This window comes from Poeciliopsis prolifica, unplaced genomic scaffold (genome assembly GCF_027474105.1).
Source record: "Poeciliopsis prolifica strain line A6 unplaced genomic scaffold, Auburn_PproV2 SCAFFOLD019, whole genome shotgun sequence".
NCBI classification, from domain to species: Eukaryota; Metazoa; Chordata; class Actinopteri; order Cyprinodontiformes; family Poeciliidae; genus Poeciliopsis; species Poeciliopsis prolifica.
This window is the reverse complement of record NW_026562394.1, coordinates 7,738,407-7,757,832: the sequence shown is the minus strand read 5'-3', so window position 1 is coordinate 7,757,832 and position 19,426 is coordinate 7,738,407. Positions and strand designations below refer to the sequence as shown.

The 19,426-nt window shown below is 40.6% G+C and overlaps 3 protein-coding genes across 4 annotated transcripts; 1 reads left to right on the top strand and 2 right to left on the bottom strand.

Moving 5' to 3' along the window:
* Positions 1-1,794: 1,794 nt before the first annotated feature.
* On the bottom strand, positions 1,795-6,270 carry shpk (sedoheptulokinase). The gene is made up of 7 exons (XM_055043464.1): positions 6,086-6,270; positions 5,867-6,008; positions 4,650-4,824; positions 4,396-4,548; positions 4,093-4,268; positions 3,641-3,841; positions 1,795-2,846 (listed from the first exon to the last, which is right to left on the bottom strand). Exons 1-7 carry the CDS (start codon positions 6,221-6,223, stop codon positions 2,452-2,454), a joined length of 1,380 nt encoding a protein of 459 aa, XP_054899439.1. The 5' UTR covers positions 6,224-6,270; the 3' UTR covers positions 1,795-2,451.
* A 743-nt stretch (positions 6,271-7,013) lies between these two features.
* emc6 (ER membrane protein complex subunit 6) lies at positions 7,014-8,833 on the top strand. Of its 2 annotated transcripts, none has more exons than XM_055043463.1 (2): positions 7,014-7,128; positions 8,158-8,833. In XM_055043463.1, exon 2 carries the CDS (start codon positions 8,186-8,188, stop codon positions 8,516-8,518), a length of 333 nt encoding a protein of 110 aa, XP_054899438.1. In that variant the 5' UTR covers positions 7,014-7,128; positions 8,158-8,185; the 3' UTR covers positions 8,519-8,833. The 2 variants fall into 2 exon arrangements, with proteins under 2 accessions (XP_054899438.1, XP_054899437.1); XM_055043462.1 differs by having other exon boundaries at positions 7,014-7,209.
* A 1,159-nt stretch (positions 8,834-9,992) lies between these two features.
* p2rx5 (purinergic receptor P2X, ligand-gated ion channel, 5) lies at positions 9,993-18,811 on the bottom strand. The gene is made up of 12 exons (XM_055043461.1): positions 18,630-18,811; positions 17,949-18,099; positions 16,482-16,553; positions 16,319-16,394; positions 15,389-15,473; positions 14,797-14,877; positions 13,437-13,578; positions 12,794-12,927; positions 12,612-12,705; positions 12,109-12,174; positions 11,176-11,264; positions 9,993-11,087 (listed from the first exon to the last, which is right to left on the bottom strand). Exons 1-12 carry the CDS (start codon positions 18,758-18,760, stop codon positions 10,823-10,825), a joined length of 1,386 nt encoding a protein of 461 aa, XP_054899436.1. The 5' UTR covers positions 18,761-18,811; the 3' UTR covers positions 9,993-10,822.
* Positions 18,812-19,426: the final 615 nt, after the last annotated feature.

The window sequence follows — 19,426 nt, the reverse complement described above, 5'->3', positions numbered from 1 at the left end:
CCACTGTCCTAATTTCTGAGGTAATTGAAAATTAAATCCACAAACTCTCTACTCACTCATTTCTGCTTTAAACTTCACAACATGTCTCCCTAATTGGTTGATTAACATCACGTGACATCATTGCAAGTTATGCATTAGAACTAGAAAGCTGTTAAATTTTTTTATCAGCCTCTACTTTAGCTAAATTACAGCTTCATCTTGTAAAGCTGTAGCTTCATAAACATCATAAACAGATGATCATCTGTTTATGATCATGATCAAAAAGCTTATGCACAGATAATCTTTTCTCTGATCTCCTTTCGGGGAAGCACTTACAAGAATTTGTTTCCTGAAGGTGCGCTTTAAAGACGCTGCAGTCAGACTCAAGGAGAGGCTCTTTGATGAACTCGATCATTTAAGTTGATAGCTGATTGTCTGATTTTATTATCGTGTAGCTTACCAGCATAACAGTGCTTTTTCTTCTTTTACGTTTCATACAGCACATAGAGCGATGGCAGTTTGGTTTCTTCTCTTATGCTCTCCAAGAGATTACTGGAATGAGACAAGATTTTAAATCTGGGGGTGTGATGGCTGATTTCCTCTCTGCTGAACCGGACCTGTGTTGACCTGACCCAATGTTTCGGCTCTCTCAATTCAATTCAAGAGTGTTTTATTGATCTCAGAGGACAATTAGATGCAACCATCTGTAAGTTTTTTCAGACAGTCCCCGTCTGTGGTTGCAGCTGCGGGTAGGAAGGACGTACTAATTGTTTCAGTCAGGTCTGTAAAGAAAATGCTCCAGTAATCAACTAAAGATAATGGCATGGATCAGTTTCTGTAGATCCTGCTGGAAAATTCGCCCTCTAATTCTGGAGACGTTCTTCGGGTGTTAGAAGGCTGATTTTGTAACCGACTTTATGCAATCCTGACGGTTCAGGTCTGAGTCCACCCATATTTCAGGGCAGATAACTGGTTTTTACCTGCAATAACTGAAGCTGCACGCCGACTCTAAATCGTTCTTTAGGTCAGAAGATAATAACTTGAGTTGTGTTTCATACTGGCCTCCGTGCTTTAAGACAATTTTCAGATTGCTCTGTTGTAAAACTTAGAACGCTAATAAATGTGCAAGTTAACTCACCAGAAAAAGCCTTTTTTTCTCCTGCTTTCCGAAACGAAAACGTAATTTTTAGTAAACGACAGTCCACTCTCCGCCGTGTGAATCTTGCATTGTGAGATGATCACTTAACATGAAGTCAAGTGGAGAGAAGAAAACCTGAGTGGGATACAGTGGCCCAACCCAGATAAGATCCCGCACATTACTGAGGCTCTGAGTGCTTGAAAGGCTGCTGCACTGACCACAAATACGTCCATGAACACAATGCAAAGCATCAGCCCAACATGCATGTACTGCACAGACCTCAGGCGTATCGTCTGATGGGAGCACAAATTGATTAGATGAAATCTTCTGCAGATTTGTGCTTGTCTAAAGACTAAAAACGTTTCTGCTTGATGATCTTTAAGTGTTTTGCGTTAGATTTGAAGGTTAACTTAACTCCTAACCAGAGACTCCAGTCTCAAAATTAGCAAAAGCTTTTTCTTTTTGTCCATGCAACACTTTCAAAATCTTTGCCTGATGGAATAAAATGTCAGGGAGATCAATTTCCCAGTCTCTTAATCTGCCTCAAAATATAAGTGCTTCTACTTTTTTTTTTATTCTGTCGCCTAAAACAGCAGGAACTGAAGCCTCGACCTACTGGTATTGTGTAAAACAGTTTATTACCTCAATAAAATGACACAAATAAGATTATCTTCAAGTGTAGCATTTGCAATTTATTAGACCTTTGCTCAAATTAGGCCTGGGAAGTACACAGAAGTGCTGTCAGAAAGAGACGTTTATTGATTTCCAGATTGGGATCAGTAAGTGATTTCTATTGATTTTGTAATATCTACCAATGTTATAAACAGTTTATTATTTTACATCAACTCCTATGATCTAAAAAGAACCCAAAAACAAATACAACTTCAGCAAAATTATCTTCAACTGAGATTCTGAAGGCTTCACGATGCATGTAAAAACATATATTTCCAGACAAGAAAAGCAGAGCAAAGTGTTTAAGTCACACAGAAAACTTCTGAGGGATAAACTTGTTGATAGATCAGTTGTTAGGCAGCAATCAGCTGAACTGAATGGTTGCCATAAAGGAGTTCTCAAAAAAGGATGAAAGAATCAAAGCAGCATTCCAGTTATGCTTTTGATATATATGATATTATAACAGATTTTAAAAAAGGGTAGTACATAATAATTCCCCTTTAGCTTTGTTATATGACTGTGCAATAAGATGGCAAATTCTACTTTAAGCAAACCTGTCAATTAGTTAAAACAAAAACAACTGTATTCAATCAAAGTCTTGAAAGTTGTGGAAAAAATCTCGGCGAATCAAAGAAACGTGCAAGGATTCCCCCGTCGACCGTTCAGATTCGGTCACAGAGGGCCATGGCCACGCCCACAGCAGAGTCCGCGTTCTGTCCGTAAACCACCTGGAGAGGAAACGCCCTCTCCACTTCCTGCCTCAGCACCTTGTTGCGAGCGAGCGCGCTCCCGCTCCCCACCAGCCTGCGGACGCCCGCCCGCTGCAGGTGCTCCATAGGCATCATGGCGGTGACGTTGCTCACGACGCCGCGGCAAAGCGCTCTGAACACGTGGCCCAGGCCGAGGTTGGAGGCGGAGATGTTGGTGACTTGACCCAGGCGGAGGGGGTCGTGTCTCTCCCCCAGGATGGTGGGACTCACCATCAGGTCGCTGCTCTCCTGGTTCAGGGCTGAGCCAATCAGCTTCTCATACATACACATGTCCCTCTGCTCCACACCTGACAGGGTTAAAAAGGAGCAGAAGTTCATTTTCCCCACAGTAATGACTTTGCTTCGTCCTCCAAAGTACACTTAACTGGAGAACCTCTCTCAGAGCAGAGCAACAGGGAACGGCATTTGATTTTTAGATTTTTTTATTTGCCAATGTAGATAAGATTGGAGGCTTCAATTGGCTTCACCTGTATGCATCGGCCGATCAACAAACTCCCAAAATGAAGGAAATTGGGGTCAATCTATCAACTGGCCGATACTCAGAAAGTCGTGCAGCTGTCCTGGCGCTAAAGTGAGTTACAGAAAGTATAAACTTTGAACACATAGTGTTTCCCAGGCACAGTTTTCAGATGTTTATTGATAAAAGTGTTGAAAACAGTGTGTGTGTTCAGGGTAAAACTGGCTAAGCCCGGTGCTCGGACCACGAGAGCGGTCATTCGTTCAGCCGGCCGCCATGTTTGTGAGTTAAAAGAAAATGTTTAAAGTTGACAGGAAATTTGAAAATATCAGCTGACAGATATGCTTTACTGGAAGACTAGAATAGTAATAACTAAACACCAACTATGAAGTCTTAAAAAAAAGGCAATAAGAAAAAAAACCTAAAATAAAAAAACAATGCTAAACCTGGTGGGGGCTCAAGTAAAGCCTGGTGGCCCGCCAGGCTTATGATACACTATGGTAAACCCTGGTTTTACTCTGTAAAACATCTCTCACATAAAGTCTCAATAAACCACATTGAATTGAGAAAATATTAGTGGAGTAAATACATCTTTGTGAGGTGCTATTGTGTAATAAAACATACCGAGTTCTTTCATCCAGGCGGTCAACGTTTCCACAAAAGTGGCCAACGCGTTCCCGCCGTTGAGCGACGCCGCCACAGCCAAGTATGACGAGTCAAAGTAAGGGAAGTAGGAGATGGACGACTCAAACTGAGGAGAGTCAGGAGGCGTGAAGTCAGCTGGCATGGCAAACGTCAGCTGGGCTGATGTGCTTATGTTGAGAACTGGGAGATTTCCAAAAACGACAAAGCCTCTCAGATACGGAGTTTCAAATACTTTTACACTTCTTCTTTGGTGCTCCAAGTTAACAAAACTAAATCAAAAACAGCAGTACGGGACAATTCATTTCAAGCATCAATCAGATCACCTTTGTTAGGTTCTCTAGTGGAAACAAATTGATCTCCTTTCTTGAAACACATAAAGATGTAGCGTATAACGCATTAAATCACAGTGCAGACTTGACTTCCTGTTTCACCTGCGTCTGCTGGTGAACTCATGCAGGAGTAGACGGCACACTGGAAGTCTCCTAGGGCGGCCCCTACTGGCGTACCAGCAGGAATGCCGTGCCAGGCAGAACGCGTCTCTCCCACCAAGGCACCAGACGGCACACACCGAGGAAGCAGGCGCATGGGGAAGCCAGCAGCCTTCAGACTACAGCACGCACACAGGGTAGCTTGTTAAGACACACACCTCTCTGGTGGTGATGCTGGGAACCGTTAGGTGTTATTACAGCTCAAATCACACATGCACAAGACGCAGAGTATGACTTTTGACGTACACGCTCTCATTCCACTGACTGCTTGTGGTGTTGAAGAATCCCCAGCTGGCTGCATTCTGAGGCGTCATCACGCAGGAGTCCAACCCGCACAGCATGGACACCACGTAGTCCTGGATCGTACCTGCAACGCTAAAGTCCTCCAGGAATTGAGGCCTGCAGAGAAACCAAGGTGGGAAGAGGGAGAAATGTCTGTTTTATTTTGATTTTGATCAAATCACAGAGGAGAGCGCAGCCTGGATGAGATGCGCACCAACCTGTGCTTCATGTACCAGAAGATGGTCGCGCAGCCGAAGCCCGTGGAAACGCCAAGGTGAGACTCCGGCTTTGGAAGAGAAGACAGGAAGTCACTGCTGCAGCGTCCGTCCTGCCACGTGACCAGCCGACTGGTGTCTCTGGGAGTGAAATAGTTCCCATTTGACCAATCACAGCCTGCGACACAGAAAACCCCCCCGATACTTTATGTATAACTGGATGTAAACATCATTCCAGTAAAAATTCCCCTAATTAAATCTGTGTGAAGTGAATACAGCCATGAATGATGCAAATCCCAAAACATTTTATAAGTTTTTTCAGTAAGATTTTAATTTATTATCATTTTGTCTTTGTTTTGATGTATAAGTAAAATCAATTTTCACACAGTGTGACATCGCCTCTGCAACTGGGACAAATAATTAATGTCAACTATTTTCAACATGAGTGTAGAAAGCCCAAACTCTTATTTTTTAAAAATTATATACATTGTTTACCACTGATTTAGATTACGCAGATGTTTAATGTACATAGAATTATTTTTCTGTGTGTGTGAGAGAAAAGGGAGAATTATAGGATTATGCATACTTTCACTTTTAAACTTTCATGTTTTGTGTTAGCAATTTCTGCATCTATTTCCAAACCTTTCATCAAACACACCATGCATGCAAGTTTTCTAAGACAACAAATAACATAAAACTAATAAGGAACAAAGATAACTTTTGTAAAAAGAAAAAAATGTCTGATTTTGAGAAACAAACGAAAGCAAAAACAAACAGCTGCTTCACTTAGTGGAAGTTTTCAATATATAACATATATATTTTATAGCACACCTTGCTTCACATTTGGTGCCAGAGCAAGTTTGATTCATAAATTATTCATAACCTTTTATGGATAAACTAAATGTGCCTTCATAGATGGGATAATAAATGGTTTGACATAAGTTTTGCAAACACTCCCTCTTAATTCTGCCCCTATTTATTTCACACTCGGCCTTTGAGGCCTGAGTTGAAGCATGCAGAGTTCAGAAATGTCCACCGTTAATATTTAACGATTACCACGGAGATAACAAAACTCATGATTTATTTTTAGCAAGCTCTTCAGGAAGAACTACCCAGCATCAAAGTATGCACCAGATACTTTGTTTAGACAAGCTGGTTCTTCTCAGCTTATTGCAATGTAACTTTATTGTCAAATGTCAGAGCAGCCGCAGTCCAGTTACCGCTGTTTGCTTTCCAGAACAGAACTCCGTGCATCTGCCCCGAGAGGCCGACCCTGCTGACACGCTGCAGCTTGTCTCCGGGCAGCCGAGCTAAGCACCGGTTCACAGCGTCTATTATCGGACGAGAGTCCTGCTCTTTCGCCTGGGTGACACAGAGACAGAGGCTGAGCTGCGTTCACTTCCCCTCGGCCGCGGAGGGAAGTGGAGCGAGCTGCTCACCTTCACGCCGCTGCCGTCGCTGACATCGGCAGCGGTCGGTTCCGAGTGACCCGCAGCCACAGTTCTGCAGCCCGCTGCCAACAGCACAGCTTTCACCGACGTGGTGCCCACATCTATCCCCAGGACGAAGTCAGACATGACTGTGGGCTCTGCTAGCTGCTGCGCAACATCATCCTGGAGGCAAAGTCGACTTTGTTGCGTTCACGCTAAAATAAATACGTCGGAAATCTCAAGGCTATCAGAAGCGACTGTAAACAGGTTGAAAAGCTAATAAATACATTTTATTTTAGTGACTTTATTTTGACTTAAGAAGTCTTTAGTTAATCCCTGTTCTACGTGTGCTGTACTTTTGGACATGTCTTGTTATCTTGAGAGAAATTTGAATAAATCTTTCATTTGCATACGGCCATTTTTTGGTACTTATTTTCCCTGCTTAAAGTCTTTTTAACTATATTTGGGCAGGCATGTTAGATCTTTGGGATTCTTTAAACATTTCACGTGCTTTAATCTTAGATGAAGATTTGTTGAAGACAGGTCCTTTTTTTATGCGTACATATTCTGGCTTACAAATATAAAAATGTAATAAGTAAGGATTTTTTTCATGTATTTCTTGAATTGAATAACTATCGTTAAAAAATAATTATCCATTCATTGTATATTTATATTTATATAAACATATTTATTTTATGGAATTGTTACATTTATAAATATTGACACAATAGCTTATTCATGTTTTAAATTTTAGCACTTGAATAAAACCCATCTTTCTGTAGAGTTGAGTATCGTGGACATATAGCATGTCTAGCACAGTAACATCTTATTTATGACAAAATTTGGTTGGATTTTTTTGCTTTGAAATGATAATATCCTACTTTTCCCCGTCCTGCAAACACACCCCTCTTGTTTGATGACTGTCTTGTACCCACAATGCATTGCGGAGGAGCATGGTTGACTTTCGGCTAGGAGTGTCAGTCCTGAGAGGATAAATGCGCCGCGTCCGAGCTCGAGCAGCGGATATTTACTAAATCCCCAGATGCCCGACGGTGAGAAGTGACCTTGTGTGCCGTTATTATTATGCCGCAATAATTTCATCGAGTGGAATCGGAAAACTTCGTTAAAATCCGGTGAGTGCTCGTGACTGTTGGCGAGGGCTAACAGAGCTAGCCTGTCAGCAGCAGAAGTGACAGGAATGTAAAGCAGCAGTTTTGAGTTAAGGTGCAGTCAGACAAACTCATGGTCACATTGGAGCACCGAGAGCTTACTTGGTGGTTGGCGTCCCGGCCGGTGATGTTACTGTGATTTTAGGGATTTGTTTATTTGTACAGAAGCTAACTAGTAGCTCCATTTCGGCCTAAACTAGCAATAGCCAATTCTACCAGTTATTTTGTTACTCTTGACGTTCATATTTGGTTCCTTTGACGTTTCTGTACTTCAGTTGTTTTATCTTTGTGATTAATCTTTTTTTAAACGCATCAGTTCGACCTTACTAACTAAGCAACTGTAGGCTTATTAAGGAGAGGTTTAATATATTACCTGGTTTTTAATCCAACTTTATTTTAAACGCTATAATAGTGGGGCAACGTTTATTTAGAGGCTTTGACCAAATAATCTGCGTATTATTTAAAGCTCTCACTTGTCAATATTGACTTTGGATTCAGATTTTTCTTCAAGATTTACACACAATTTTTATTTTTTTTAATTTGAGTATAAGGATATGCCTTTCTGACAATGAAATTATAAGTGGTGGTTAATAATATAAATGGACAGTAATGTTAATGTTACAGAGTTGTCTCTCTGCTATTGCTGCTTGAAATCTGAGTAAATTTACTTTTTTTCAGTTTCTATAGACAATGAAACTGAAGAAATTCAGTAAAACTATAAGTTGTCATGGGGCAAAAGGGAACTGGAATTAATCAGATAAATGTGTCCATGTACCTTTTTAAAACCTGTAACAGCTGTTTATGGTGCATTTCACTCTCATCGTGGCAATATAAATGTGTAAAAACAGCAATTGTTTAGTTAAGATTGGACGAGAGTAGCCTGACCCTGCAAAATGTTTCCTCTAACGACAGCGCCCTCTGGTGGTAGACCAAAGCCAAGATGGCAGGAGTTGGGGCCAAGCGAGAGGGACCACAGTTCATCAGTGAAGTGGCGGTGAGGGGCAACGCCGCCGTGCTGGACTACTGCCGCACCTCCGTTTCCGCCCTGTCGGGGGCGACGGCCGGCATCCTCGGGCTGACGGGACTGTACGGGTTCGTTTTCTACTTCCTCTCATCCTTCCTGCTCTCCCTGCTGCTCATCCTCAAGGCCGGACGGCGGTGGAACAAGTGCTTCAAATCGCGGCGGCTGCTCTTCACCGGAGGGCTGGTCGGAGGGCTTTTCACCTACGTCCTGTTCTGGACTTTCCTGTACGGAATGGTGCACGTTTACTGAGACGCCCGCCCACAATCAGCCCTGAAATGTTTCGATATGAAGCTGTGTAAATGATTAGATTTGTCTAGCCTGCTGCTGTTCGTAGCTCAATCCTGTAGTGAGAAGACTTTAAATATTTCTGTTGTGAGTAGATGGTTTAATGGAGGAAGAGTCAGTTTTACTGTAGGTAGCATTATTTGTCCTACTACAGCTACCAGTAACATGACCACAGTGAATAATAGCTTAGCTTGTAAAATCCTAATAGAGTGGCAACATTTTCTTGTAAAACGTGTTGAATATTGCAACTGATTGAAATAAAAACTTCTTTACACATTGCTTTCCGTTAATCTCTTGATGAGTCAGGCGGTAAGTCAACATTATGTAGATCAGACTGAAAAAAAACAACAACTCAGCATCCATTCAAACACATCCAACCACAGAGAACGAAGAAACGCAGCAATCGGCTTCATTTACATGGTCAAAACACTTTGTGGCCACCTGCTGGAAATCAAATTGCAGATAAAAAGTAGCAGCATTAACAGTTCACATAAATCATTTTCACTAAATAGTGTTGTTGGAATAGAATTTTAAGTTAGCACAATACTGCACAGGATAGTTTTTGATACATATGAAATATAACATAGAAAGTTAAAGTATACTCTATGTTCACATAAATTTAGATACCACTAGAACAACGGCCCACTGTCTGAACGCAGATGGATTCTTGGAGGAGGATTAGACAGAAAACACAGACCTAGACTCCTTGGATCTCTTTAGATAAGGAGCCTATATGCCAGGCAATTAACAAATTCCTTAGCATGGTTCAAAAGTTCACTAGGATCTTAAAACTTTTTATAAATAATTTTATATATATTAGAATTAACTATATTTCTTTAAGCATGTTTTTAATTAGTTACTTATTAGATCCAAACTTATAGTCATTATTTAGCATACATTTTGTGCAAGCTTGGTTAAAAATACAAACTACTTTCTTGTGGAAACATTTTGAGGCAGAGATAGCGCTGCAGCTGCAATCATATATCAAACTGGACAGCGGCTGATAGGAGAAGGGTTTTCCATATATCTGCCTTTGGGGCTCTTTAGCAGGAGGTAATAAAATTAACATTGAGACAGCCCACACAAAGGAAAAGAACACACCTCCTAATGCATATATTTAAATGAGGAGAATACGCATTCTATAAATGATTTGTTTTACAGCAGAAGTTGGAATCTCTTTGTGCTGAGTGAGAGTTTCCCGGAGGATGCATCTTCTGTTAATCTTTTGTCTTTTTACTCAGTTCTTTGTCTCTGTTTTGTAATGTCTTGGACTTTTGATAATCTAGGTGAGATGATTATTGTAACATTCTTCTTGCATTGATTTTCTCTGGATAAAACTCTGAATATCTGAAGTCTGACGTCGTATGATTGCTCTTTTCTCTCTGCACACTTACACAGACACAGGAATTCGGGACAAAGAATTAAGTAACGAGCTAAATCAAGTTATCTCCTCTTTTTAATTCTTAACAGTGTCCAACACAAAAACCCATTTCTTTTGTTTTTTTAAACCTATTGCTTCTAAAAGCATCTTTGACACGTCTGTTACAAATCATGTACCCTGACCTTTTCCATTTCTACATCTTCCGTTCAAAAATGTTCACATTTTACACAAATGACTTAGTTTTAAGAAAAACGTAACTTTTCCTAAAAACTTAAGTTTCTAAGAAAGCTTAGAAACTTACGAAACTAAGCACAAGGTTTTAAGATTAGCCTCCAAATTTGAGTTTTTTTTCTATCTGCAATGGCCCGTATATTGGATTTGCCAGCGATTCAGTTTTTGTGAAACAGCTACCAAAGGAAGTGTTGACTTTACAAGTTGTACGATTAGTTTACAGCTCGCAACATCCGACAGTCGCATTATCAACACAAATACACGTTTGATATGAGGTTTGGGTGCTTGCGTCGTACAGATGTGCCCGTGGCGCAATTCGTCATGCAACTTTACGAACGGACCCTTTAATGTCACCACTCACGGCCACTGGTACCATCTCCATTCACAGTCATTTTCAAGCCTCACTAGTCTGCCCCACATTGTTGTCTTGATAAACATTCAACTCTTACAAAGTTTTAGTTTAACTAATTGAACATGATGATCACCCTCCTCCTATGACTGCCTGGTCCCTTGTGCTGCAGAACATTTGAGATTTCCCTCCTTCAACACATCAGTCAAAGACCGGGCCATCAGCAGACGTCAGTGTGACACTGGGATCCGCAGCGTTAAAAGAGACGTCTGCAGTCCAGGAGTCTTCAGTTCCCCCCCCCCCCAAGCTAGTTGTGCGAAGAGAAACTGATGTGATGCTTTGGCGCCGCGCCTTGTTTGGACTGGACGGCTGAATATCGCTGTCCCGTGTTGCGTGGGACGGTGGGACCCCGTTTCTCCGCGTGGCTCTCCTCAGGAGCAGACGTCTCCACCGTTAGCTCGGTTTCCTCTGGCTTTTTGATGGAGTTGGCTGCGTCTTTGTCCACGGCAGCTTTTCTGGATCTCCGATCCCGGTTGCTTGCTTTATCGTCCTTCTGCTTACTTTTCTCTTTTCTGTAAAAAAAAATATATAAATGAATAGAAAAGCTTGAGTGGAGGCGAAAAGAATCACTGAGGAGAACCTTGTGCCATTGAGCCATACTTAAAGCTGATTATTTCAAACTTCTTGTCTCGGTAGAGGGAGCTTGTGTTCATCATGTAGAGAAGTATCATGTCACACACAAAGGCTCCCTGCAAGACAAACATGAGACCTGAACTCTCAAACCCACAGCAGAATACTTATTTCTTTTCAGAAATTGTACAGCAAAGCCCTGAAAAACTATTCGTGTTGCTTTTACTTTTGTCACGTAATCACAGATTTCAATGTACTTTTAGATTTTACAGCCATAAACCAACACAGTGTACTGCATCATTGGGAAGTGGAATTGAAATCATGCATGGCTTGAAACCGGTGGTGCAGCGAGCTTTTCAAAAGTGCAGAGGGTGTGAGATGATTGGGACTGCGGCACAGGATCACATCACAGTGACTCAAGAAAGTGTAGAAATCTTACCTGAAATGCATAAACCACATTCATTTCCTTCACTACTTACTACTAGGCAACAAAATTTTAAGTGTTCTATGTTCTATTGTGTTTTTCTGAAATTCTGCAGTTTTGATTTGTAATTTCTGTCACTTCCTGGGGTATTTTTACTTGTTGGCTGCGATTGGCCCTATTTTATCTAAGGAATATGCTGATTGGATGAAAATAACATGATTTCCAGTTGATGAATTTTGGAAGACATGCATTGTACACCATTTTGGCCTTGTTGGTGTTCCATACATGAGGAGCAGAAGCATCGAGGCCGAGCGTGTGTCAGACGTGATTTTAGCGATAAAGTGCAAGAAACCTAATTATTGTTTGTTTGCAAAGATTGCGCACCGACATCAGTTACACCTGCTGGAAGGAAGACAAAGCCACAGAGCCGACACTGAAAAATAAAAAGTTTGAAAGTGTCTATGATGCAAAAAAGCTCAGGGTGTCCAAATATATTTGCGGTGCACTGCATCCACTGCATATTTTATTAAATTACTTACGATACCCATCAGGGCAACACCTGAGCCAATCGCAATTATTGTAGGAACGATGTTGAATTTCCCAGCCTGCAAAACATCAACAATACATTTATTTTATTTGGAGAATCACACACAGCATGTAAATTATGTACAGGACAGATCAGTGTTTTTTGTTTTCATTTAAATATTTTCAGTGTTGTCATGAATGGATTACTCGGAGAGCAGGAACTCATTAAAATGAGATGAAAAGCTCGTTAAAACAAGAATTTCTTGAAACAAAATATAAAACTTGATTGAGATGGAAACCAAAAATATTTCCTCGTTTCCATTAGATCATATTAAACTGACTCACAGATTTGAACATAGCAGCAGGTTTGGTCTCTAAATAGCAACAGATTTCAGCTGGTTTCTTTTCTTTCAATGCCTTTTGCACATTAATTTCTTCATATGTTCAATACCGACATGTTCAACACTTCTTTTACCCGCTGTACCTTCCGTATGAGTTGCTCATGTTACTGCTTTACCTTCCCATTGATCATGATGTCAAATCGAATCCCATACACTTTGTACAGCGTGCGAAAAGTTTCACCATTTTGATCTTTGTAATATCTCGCATGTCTGGAGGAGAAAAGGAAAACGGTTCAGGTTAACCAAATATGTAAAAATAAAAAGGAGAAAGTTAAGCAGAAGCATCATGGAGGCGCACCTGAAGTTGTATCCTGATGTAATGGAGTTGTTTAAGTTCATGTCCAAACGGGTGAAGCTGTACTGTGGATTACACTCCGACGAGTCCTTATCCAGGTCGCAGTTCCACTCGATGAGAATACCGATAGAGCCGCCCTGTCGAACACACACACAGTGAACCGAAGGGAAGACGGTACATTTGGACAACAAAGTGACAGGCCTCGAGCATCATGAAATTAAGAAGGCCACGAATAACGCCTGAGGAGTTGTGTTCCTCCACTTCATTTGGGTTTATTCAACTTAAGCTTATTTTCCTGCCACTTGCTAATTAGGTGAGGTCATTTTATTTATGTAGTGCCTTGTTGCTCAAAGAGCTTTACACGAATTAGAAGAAAGTACAACAGCAAAGGAAAGAGCAGAATTGGTTGAAAAAAAAAAGAAAGAAAGAGGATATGGCTCCACTTAGTTTAATCACCTCCAGTGTCTACAAGAGACTGACATTCAAATTTCTCTCCTTCCCTCACGATCCCCATCATTGACGAGATGTTGAACTGAACAGTTCTTTTAGTTTGTATGTGTTACATAACATCCAGGGGGATTTTTATGAATGCCGCGAGAAAAAAATAAATAAATAAAATCAAGTGAGACCAGTTGCTTCTTTCTACCTTAACAGCCATCTCCTGGAAGTCATGTCCGGTTCTGCTGACCAGATCTCTGAGGCGGAAGATGGGGCAGTAGGGATGGTTCTCCGTGTCATGGAAGCATGTCTTTAGGTAGCCCTCATCAGATGTTTCAAGGACATTTGACCTAAGCAGGGAGAAAAGAAGTAAAAACGGGCCATTCTTTCAGATATGAATAGTGACAAATATCACTCAAAAGAAATTAGATTATGTAATTTAACACCTTGAAATTGGGTCACTGTTGCTTTAAAAACTCCTGCTCTTTCTGAAACTCCGCCTTCAGGAAGTCATCACAACATGGCTCCTGTATTAACCTTTTAACAACATATTTACCAGCTCTGCACTGAGAAGTAGCTCGTATAATGAGCTCAGGAGATGTGCTGTTCCATTACGTGTTTGCTAATTGCTGCTGACTAGTCTGAAGGAGCTGAGTGACAGAGTGGGAAGGAGGAGCTTCTGAGTGGCTCTGAGGAGGAGTTTCATCCTCAAAATTGGTGCTGGGCCACTCAGGTGGAATCAAGGCTTTCTCAAACATGCATGAAGGAATCAAAGCAACAGCACATGTATGTTTTTGATTAGGGAACAACACGATAACGTGATGTAAAGCTAAGAGTCAGTTTTACATGATGGTGCCCCTTAATAGGTTCAAGAATTTTATTTTCTGATGCAATGCTTCCCTCCTTCACAAAGCTGCAGAGAGACTCGTGTGGGCATGTCGCTAAAAACAACAGATGCAACCTGATTTATGCAAACTACTGAATGGAGGATGCATCTCAAGGCCATCTGACCTCTATTGTAAACTTTTGGAAAGCGGAGAACTCGTAATATTTCTTATTTAAGACCTGCTGCAACCTGAACACCTCCTCCTGTAGCAGCACACAAGATTCCCGGTGTAACTGAATGCGTCTCACTGTCGGGGGTGTTGTATTGCCAGCCATTTTTAGTGGCGGTCACCAAGTGGCGTCAAATTACTCCTCTATTGCCGTAATGTCTCGGCATGCTACGCTTCAAGAAGATGCATGTGTAATCCGACGGAGCTCCCGATTGATGAGTTAGGAACGATGTCCAGCAGCGGTCCGCTCCCTCCTGAGGGACGCGGACGGCAAGCGGCACCGGTCCCACTCTCTGGGCAAACCCAGTCTGATCCGACACCTGTCCAAACCAAGGGCTGCCGTCAAGGACGTCTCCGATGACTGTTTGACTGTCTCGCTGAGAGCAATGCACATGCCGGTATAAATAGACGACTCAGCACCCTAAAGCTATTTAAAGCAGCCACTGAAATATGTATAGCCCCTTTCAGAACCACAGGCACAGGAGCCGTCAGCGGCCACTTATAGCGACTTACTTTGAGAATTCAAACTTGGGGAACCGGATGAAGTTCTTGATGTAGATGGTGAAGTTTTCTGCTTCGCTCAGTAACGGCTCTCTGTAGTAAAAAAATAAAATAAAAAATAAGTAAAAGAGAAAGGAAAAAAAGAGGCAATATAAGGAGGTTGTTTCAGAAATAAGAGCTCTGCTAGGACTGGGAAATATGATTGAAAAATAGAATCTCAGGTTTTCCATATTAGATACGATTTTTTTCTCTCCCTTCTCTCTTCTTTAATTAAGAAAAATTACAAATATTTTTTCTTAAATTGCTTTTATTTATGTTATTGTTTCTAGGAGTTGACATGGACTCAAAGTCCAACCAAATACAAGCTGTAAAATGTGCTTCCAAAGCAAAATGGCAGAAACAAAAGGAGTTCATTGGTAAAAGAAAAGAAAAAAAAAATCAGATTTTCCAAGAATTTAATCTTTTTAAACAGAAACCTTGGTTAATCAATAAAATCTGTTCATCGTCCGGCTCTGAGCTCTGCTGCATATCAGAGGAGTATTTAGTTGAGTTTATGATGAGTCAGGGTTCAGACAGCAGCACACAGGGGGTGGAGGATCCTTACGTTGGCCTCTGGCTGTACTCAATAGGACACCAAGCGTGAATCTCACAGGTCCCTGTGCTGTTCAAACACAAGCCCGTCTTTATTCCTAAAACAGACAAACATCCCTTTCTTAACCTCTGTAATGTGGCAAAACAAGCTGATGGCAATATTTCACACTTGGATGAAATATACTCCCAAATCAATGCTTTGATGAAGTAGTAAAGCAGTTTGTTGTTGAAATATTCTCCAATGTTTCACATGCACAGCGGCCATCTTGAATCTAAACCCTCGACTGGTTGTGAAGCTCAGGCTTTCCAAGCTGATCACTGATTTTATTTTCCCCAACATTAAACACAGAAATTCTGACTCCAGACTATAAATTAAATTCACCGTGTCACATAAATGATATTTTCTTGTCAACATTTTCAAATGTTCATGTAGAAAATGGGTCAATATTAAACATCTGCTTTTTCAAATTTTCAAAGAGCTTTTTCTTGACAAGTTTTAAAAATGATATTAATTAAAATGATCACGTATTGCTTTCTGGGACCTTAGATAAATTGTGCTCCTATTTTCCTTTTTTTGGGCAATTTTTTATGCTAAAAGAGACATCTAAATTTATTGAAGCATCAAAAATGGTGACATGGTGAATTTTTTAAAAGTTACAGTTAAAGCTCATTTGATATTTTTATGGTGTGTAAAAAAAATGTAATTTTTTTTGCACAATTTACAACAATATGCCTATCATGTATGTGTGTGGTACCTCACTTTTGGTTTCATATAAATAACATACAAGCGGCAGTATTTCTATTACAAATTAACGAATGCCACGCCGTTTTAGAAGGTAGCTTGCCTTAACTCAAAAACCGACTTCATCTTTGAGTTTTTGGTAGTTTTTCAGACTTGAATTTCTGACGTTTCTAAAAAAAAAAAAAAAAGAATGACTCCTACCATGTCCGGCTGTCACACTTTCCCCTTCAGGGCAGTCGTCGTCGCTTTGGCATCGTCCATCCGGTACCTTAAAACTCTAAAGGAGGAGCAGGAAAGGTTTTCACAATGGAATTGCTACATTAAAAAATTGTTGTTTTTTTTAAATCTCAGTGTAGGTACTCACCTCAGCACAGAAGCCCAGCCTCTGATTCGGGGTCTCTATGTAATTTGTTACAATAAAAAACACCTGCTCACCCTGCAGAATTCAATTAGGTTTAGAAGAAGAAAGTAGAAGGTTAAGCACATTACACTGTTCAATACTGCTGAGACAGACATTGAGGCTAATGCCACATGGCGAAAAAGACATTCTCATTAACAGCTGGGCAGACTGAAGGAAGGTTTTGAAACAGCATTTGTTCAAGTTGCAACCATTGCACGACAAACTAAAATAATTTTTTACAGCACAGTAAACTAAAAGGGAAGTGGTAAGGGTTCAACACTTAAAATGTATGTGTGCATTTTTATTTAGCCCCCTTTATTCTGATGCCCCTAAATAAAATCTACTGTAACTAACCTCTTTCACGTCTCAGCTAAATAGTCAATAGAGTCCACCTTTGTGTCATTTTATCTCAGTATGAATGCAGCCGTTTTCTGAAGCGTGTGTGTCGCCCGGGGGCCAAATTTGGCAAGCAATAGCTTTTTATGTGGCCCTGCAGACTCCTAATGACACCGACGAGTCCCTCCAGTTTTTCCACAACTCTGCAAAATTCACAGAAAATCAACCGATTCCCACATTTTTCCCGATTTTACTGCAATATTTGTTCTCAAAATAGTCCAAAACTTTGAGTTTAAGTGACTTCAGTTTTACTTGATGTCAAGTTGGAGTTTGTGACTGATAGGGCGATTAATAAAATGTCACAATTAACATCTTACATTTGTGCAAATATTGTAAAATTTCCTTACAAATATTTCTAAATTAGCACCACAAAATTGGTGATTTTGATTGCCAAAAAAAAAACACAATCACAAAATCCTGGACTTACAGACCAGTGTCAAAATATGTTCAGTATTATTTGAAGCTGAAACAAGCAGCTTTTTATTGATATTTTATCGATTTAATGGATTTTAATCAATACATTCTGGCACAACTGGCCTTTTAAGAACATTCAGACTTTTTGATTTGGCCCAAAATGAAACTGAGTTTGACACTCCTGCCCTCCACTTTGGTTAAAGAACATCAGTGAACAAACGATATCATTAAGAAAGCAAAACACACAATCGCCTTCATTATTTATTTATTTATTTATTTATTTTATGTCCAGTATTTTATAAATTGCATGAACGTATCTTTAAAGGACTGGACCGGAGCAGGTTTGGCTTACAGTTGTGACCCAGTCCAAACCTAAATCAGAGTTTAAAAGTTTCTAGTTTCAAATTTATGTTCACAAACACCCTCACTCTCATTTGACTGACCTTGAGCAAAAAAAGTCAGACCAGGTGTAGATGCCAGGTAAAGATGTACAAAAACAGACTTGCAGCAGAAATGATGTATTGAACAAAGCGTTAACTTTGTACTTTTAGATTTGGTCTATAATATAAAGTCTGAAACACTGACGTTTGAAATGTATGAACTTGACAATAAAATACTCACATTCGGAGGTATGACGTAATCCTCTGCGCTCCACAGGTAAGGCCCCGTCTCCGAGGTGTTGGTCAGAGACACGCCTTTGAGCTTGGTGATGACCGACGTCTGGATCGCCTCCTCCCTCTCCTGGTAGCCTTTCTTCATCACAAACACCCATCTGAAACATTATCATCATCATCATCACTCACTGCGTTTTCCATCCCCTCAAGCTGCAACTATGTTCTGCAGCCTCAACAGGACACGGTCCTCATCAGCAAGGACCAACAGGCTCCTGTCAATGTTTTCTGAGTGCAGTGGTGGTTTGAAGTGACTTCTCTGTGCTGATGCATGTCCCAGGAGTTACACCGCCATACAAAACAATGCCTGAATCTGAGACCTGCATGCCATTAGAAAAAAAAACAGTTTACAACAGCCAGAGGCTTTGCCATCTTTGAGTTTGGGGTCAAAGTTTATGGCAAATGTAATGTCATATCAATAAATAAATTATATATCATAGCATAAAATCTATGGTGTAATAAAAAAAGTACACAATATTCAATCCCGACTTGCTTCAGAATAAAGTAAAAAGAAAAATAAAAAAAAAAGCAACTTTAAAGCCTCCGGCTGTTTCAAATGGTCCCATAAGCCCTCCTATTTTTAACCCGGCCATCCACTCTGCGCCTCTGTGGTCCACGCAGCAGAACTCACCCGATTATGTATCCGAGCACGGCCAGCTGATAGAGCCGAAACAAAATCCCGATCTTCCTGTTTTCGGCGATGACATATTTCTCCGTCTTGAAGTTGAGGAGAGAGAAGAAGAAGCCCCCGCAGCCCGCCATTAGTGGCGCCTCTGTCAGCGGAATGAGACAGCGGCAGGTCCCAGCCTCCCTCTCTCTCTCTCTCTCTCTCTCTCTCTCTCTCTCTCTCTCTCTCTCTCTCTATCTATCTATCTATCTATCTATCTATCTATCCCCGCTGATATGCTGCAGCTGGGTCACTTGTCATGACAGACAGACAGCAGTCAGTGTGAGGTGCAGAGGCGTTTTGCAAGTTCAGCTAAAAAAAAAAAAAAAACTTCGAATGTTATGGAAGCCCGTTTCTGTCACTCTGTTAAAAAAAATAAAATAAATGATCTCATTCTGATGAAATCTCAAAATAACGAGATGCTATCTCATTATTGGCAGAAACGGGGCTCCATAGAATGTCTTGGGGACATAAAGATCCATGTTTTTGTCACTCATTTCACAAAGAGAAACTCGTGTATGATTTACTGCAGGCTGAAATACTCCATGCCTGTATTCTGTTTTGTTTTGTATTTATTTGGTTTGGGGCCCAAAAAAAAAGGCTCGTGTGTTCAAAAGCCCAACCACTACGCTTGGAAGTTAATGTATTGGCAAATCTTCTAAAAATATTGGACTTTGTTCCAAACTTTAGTGAAATATTATTGCCCCATTACACATTTGATCTACTTTTTTAACATTGACACATTTCAGATCATTCAATAA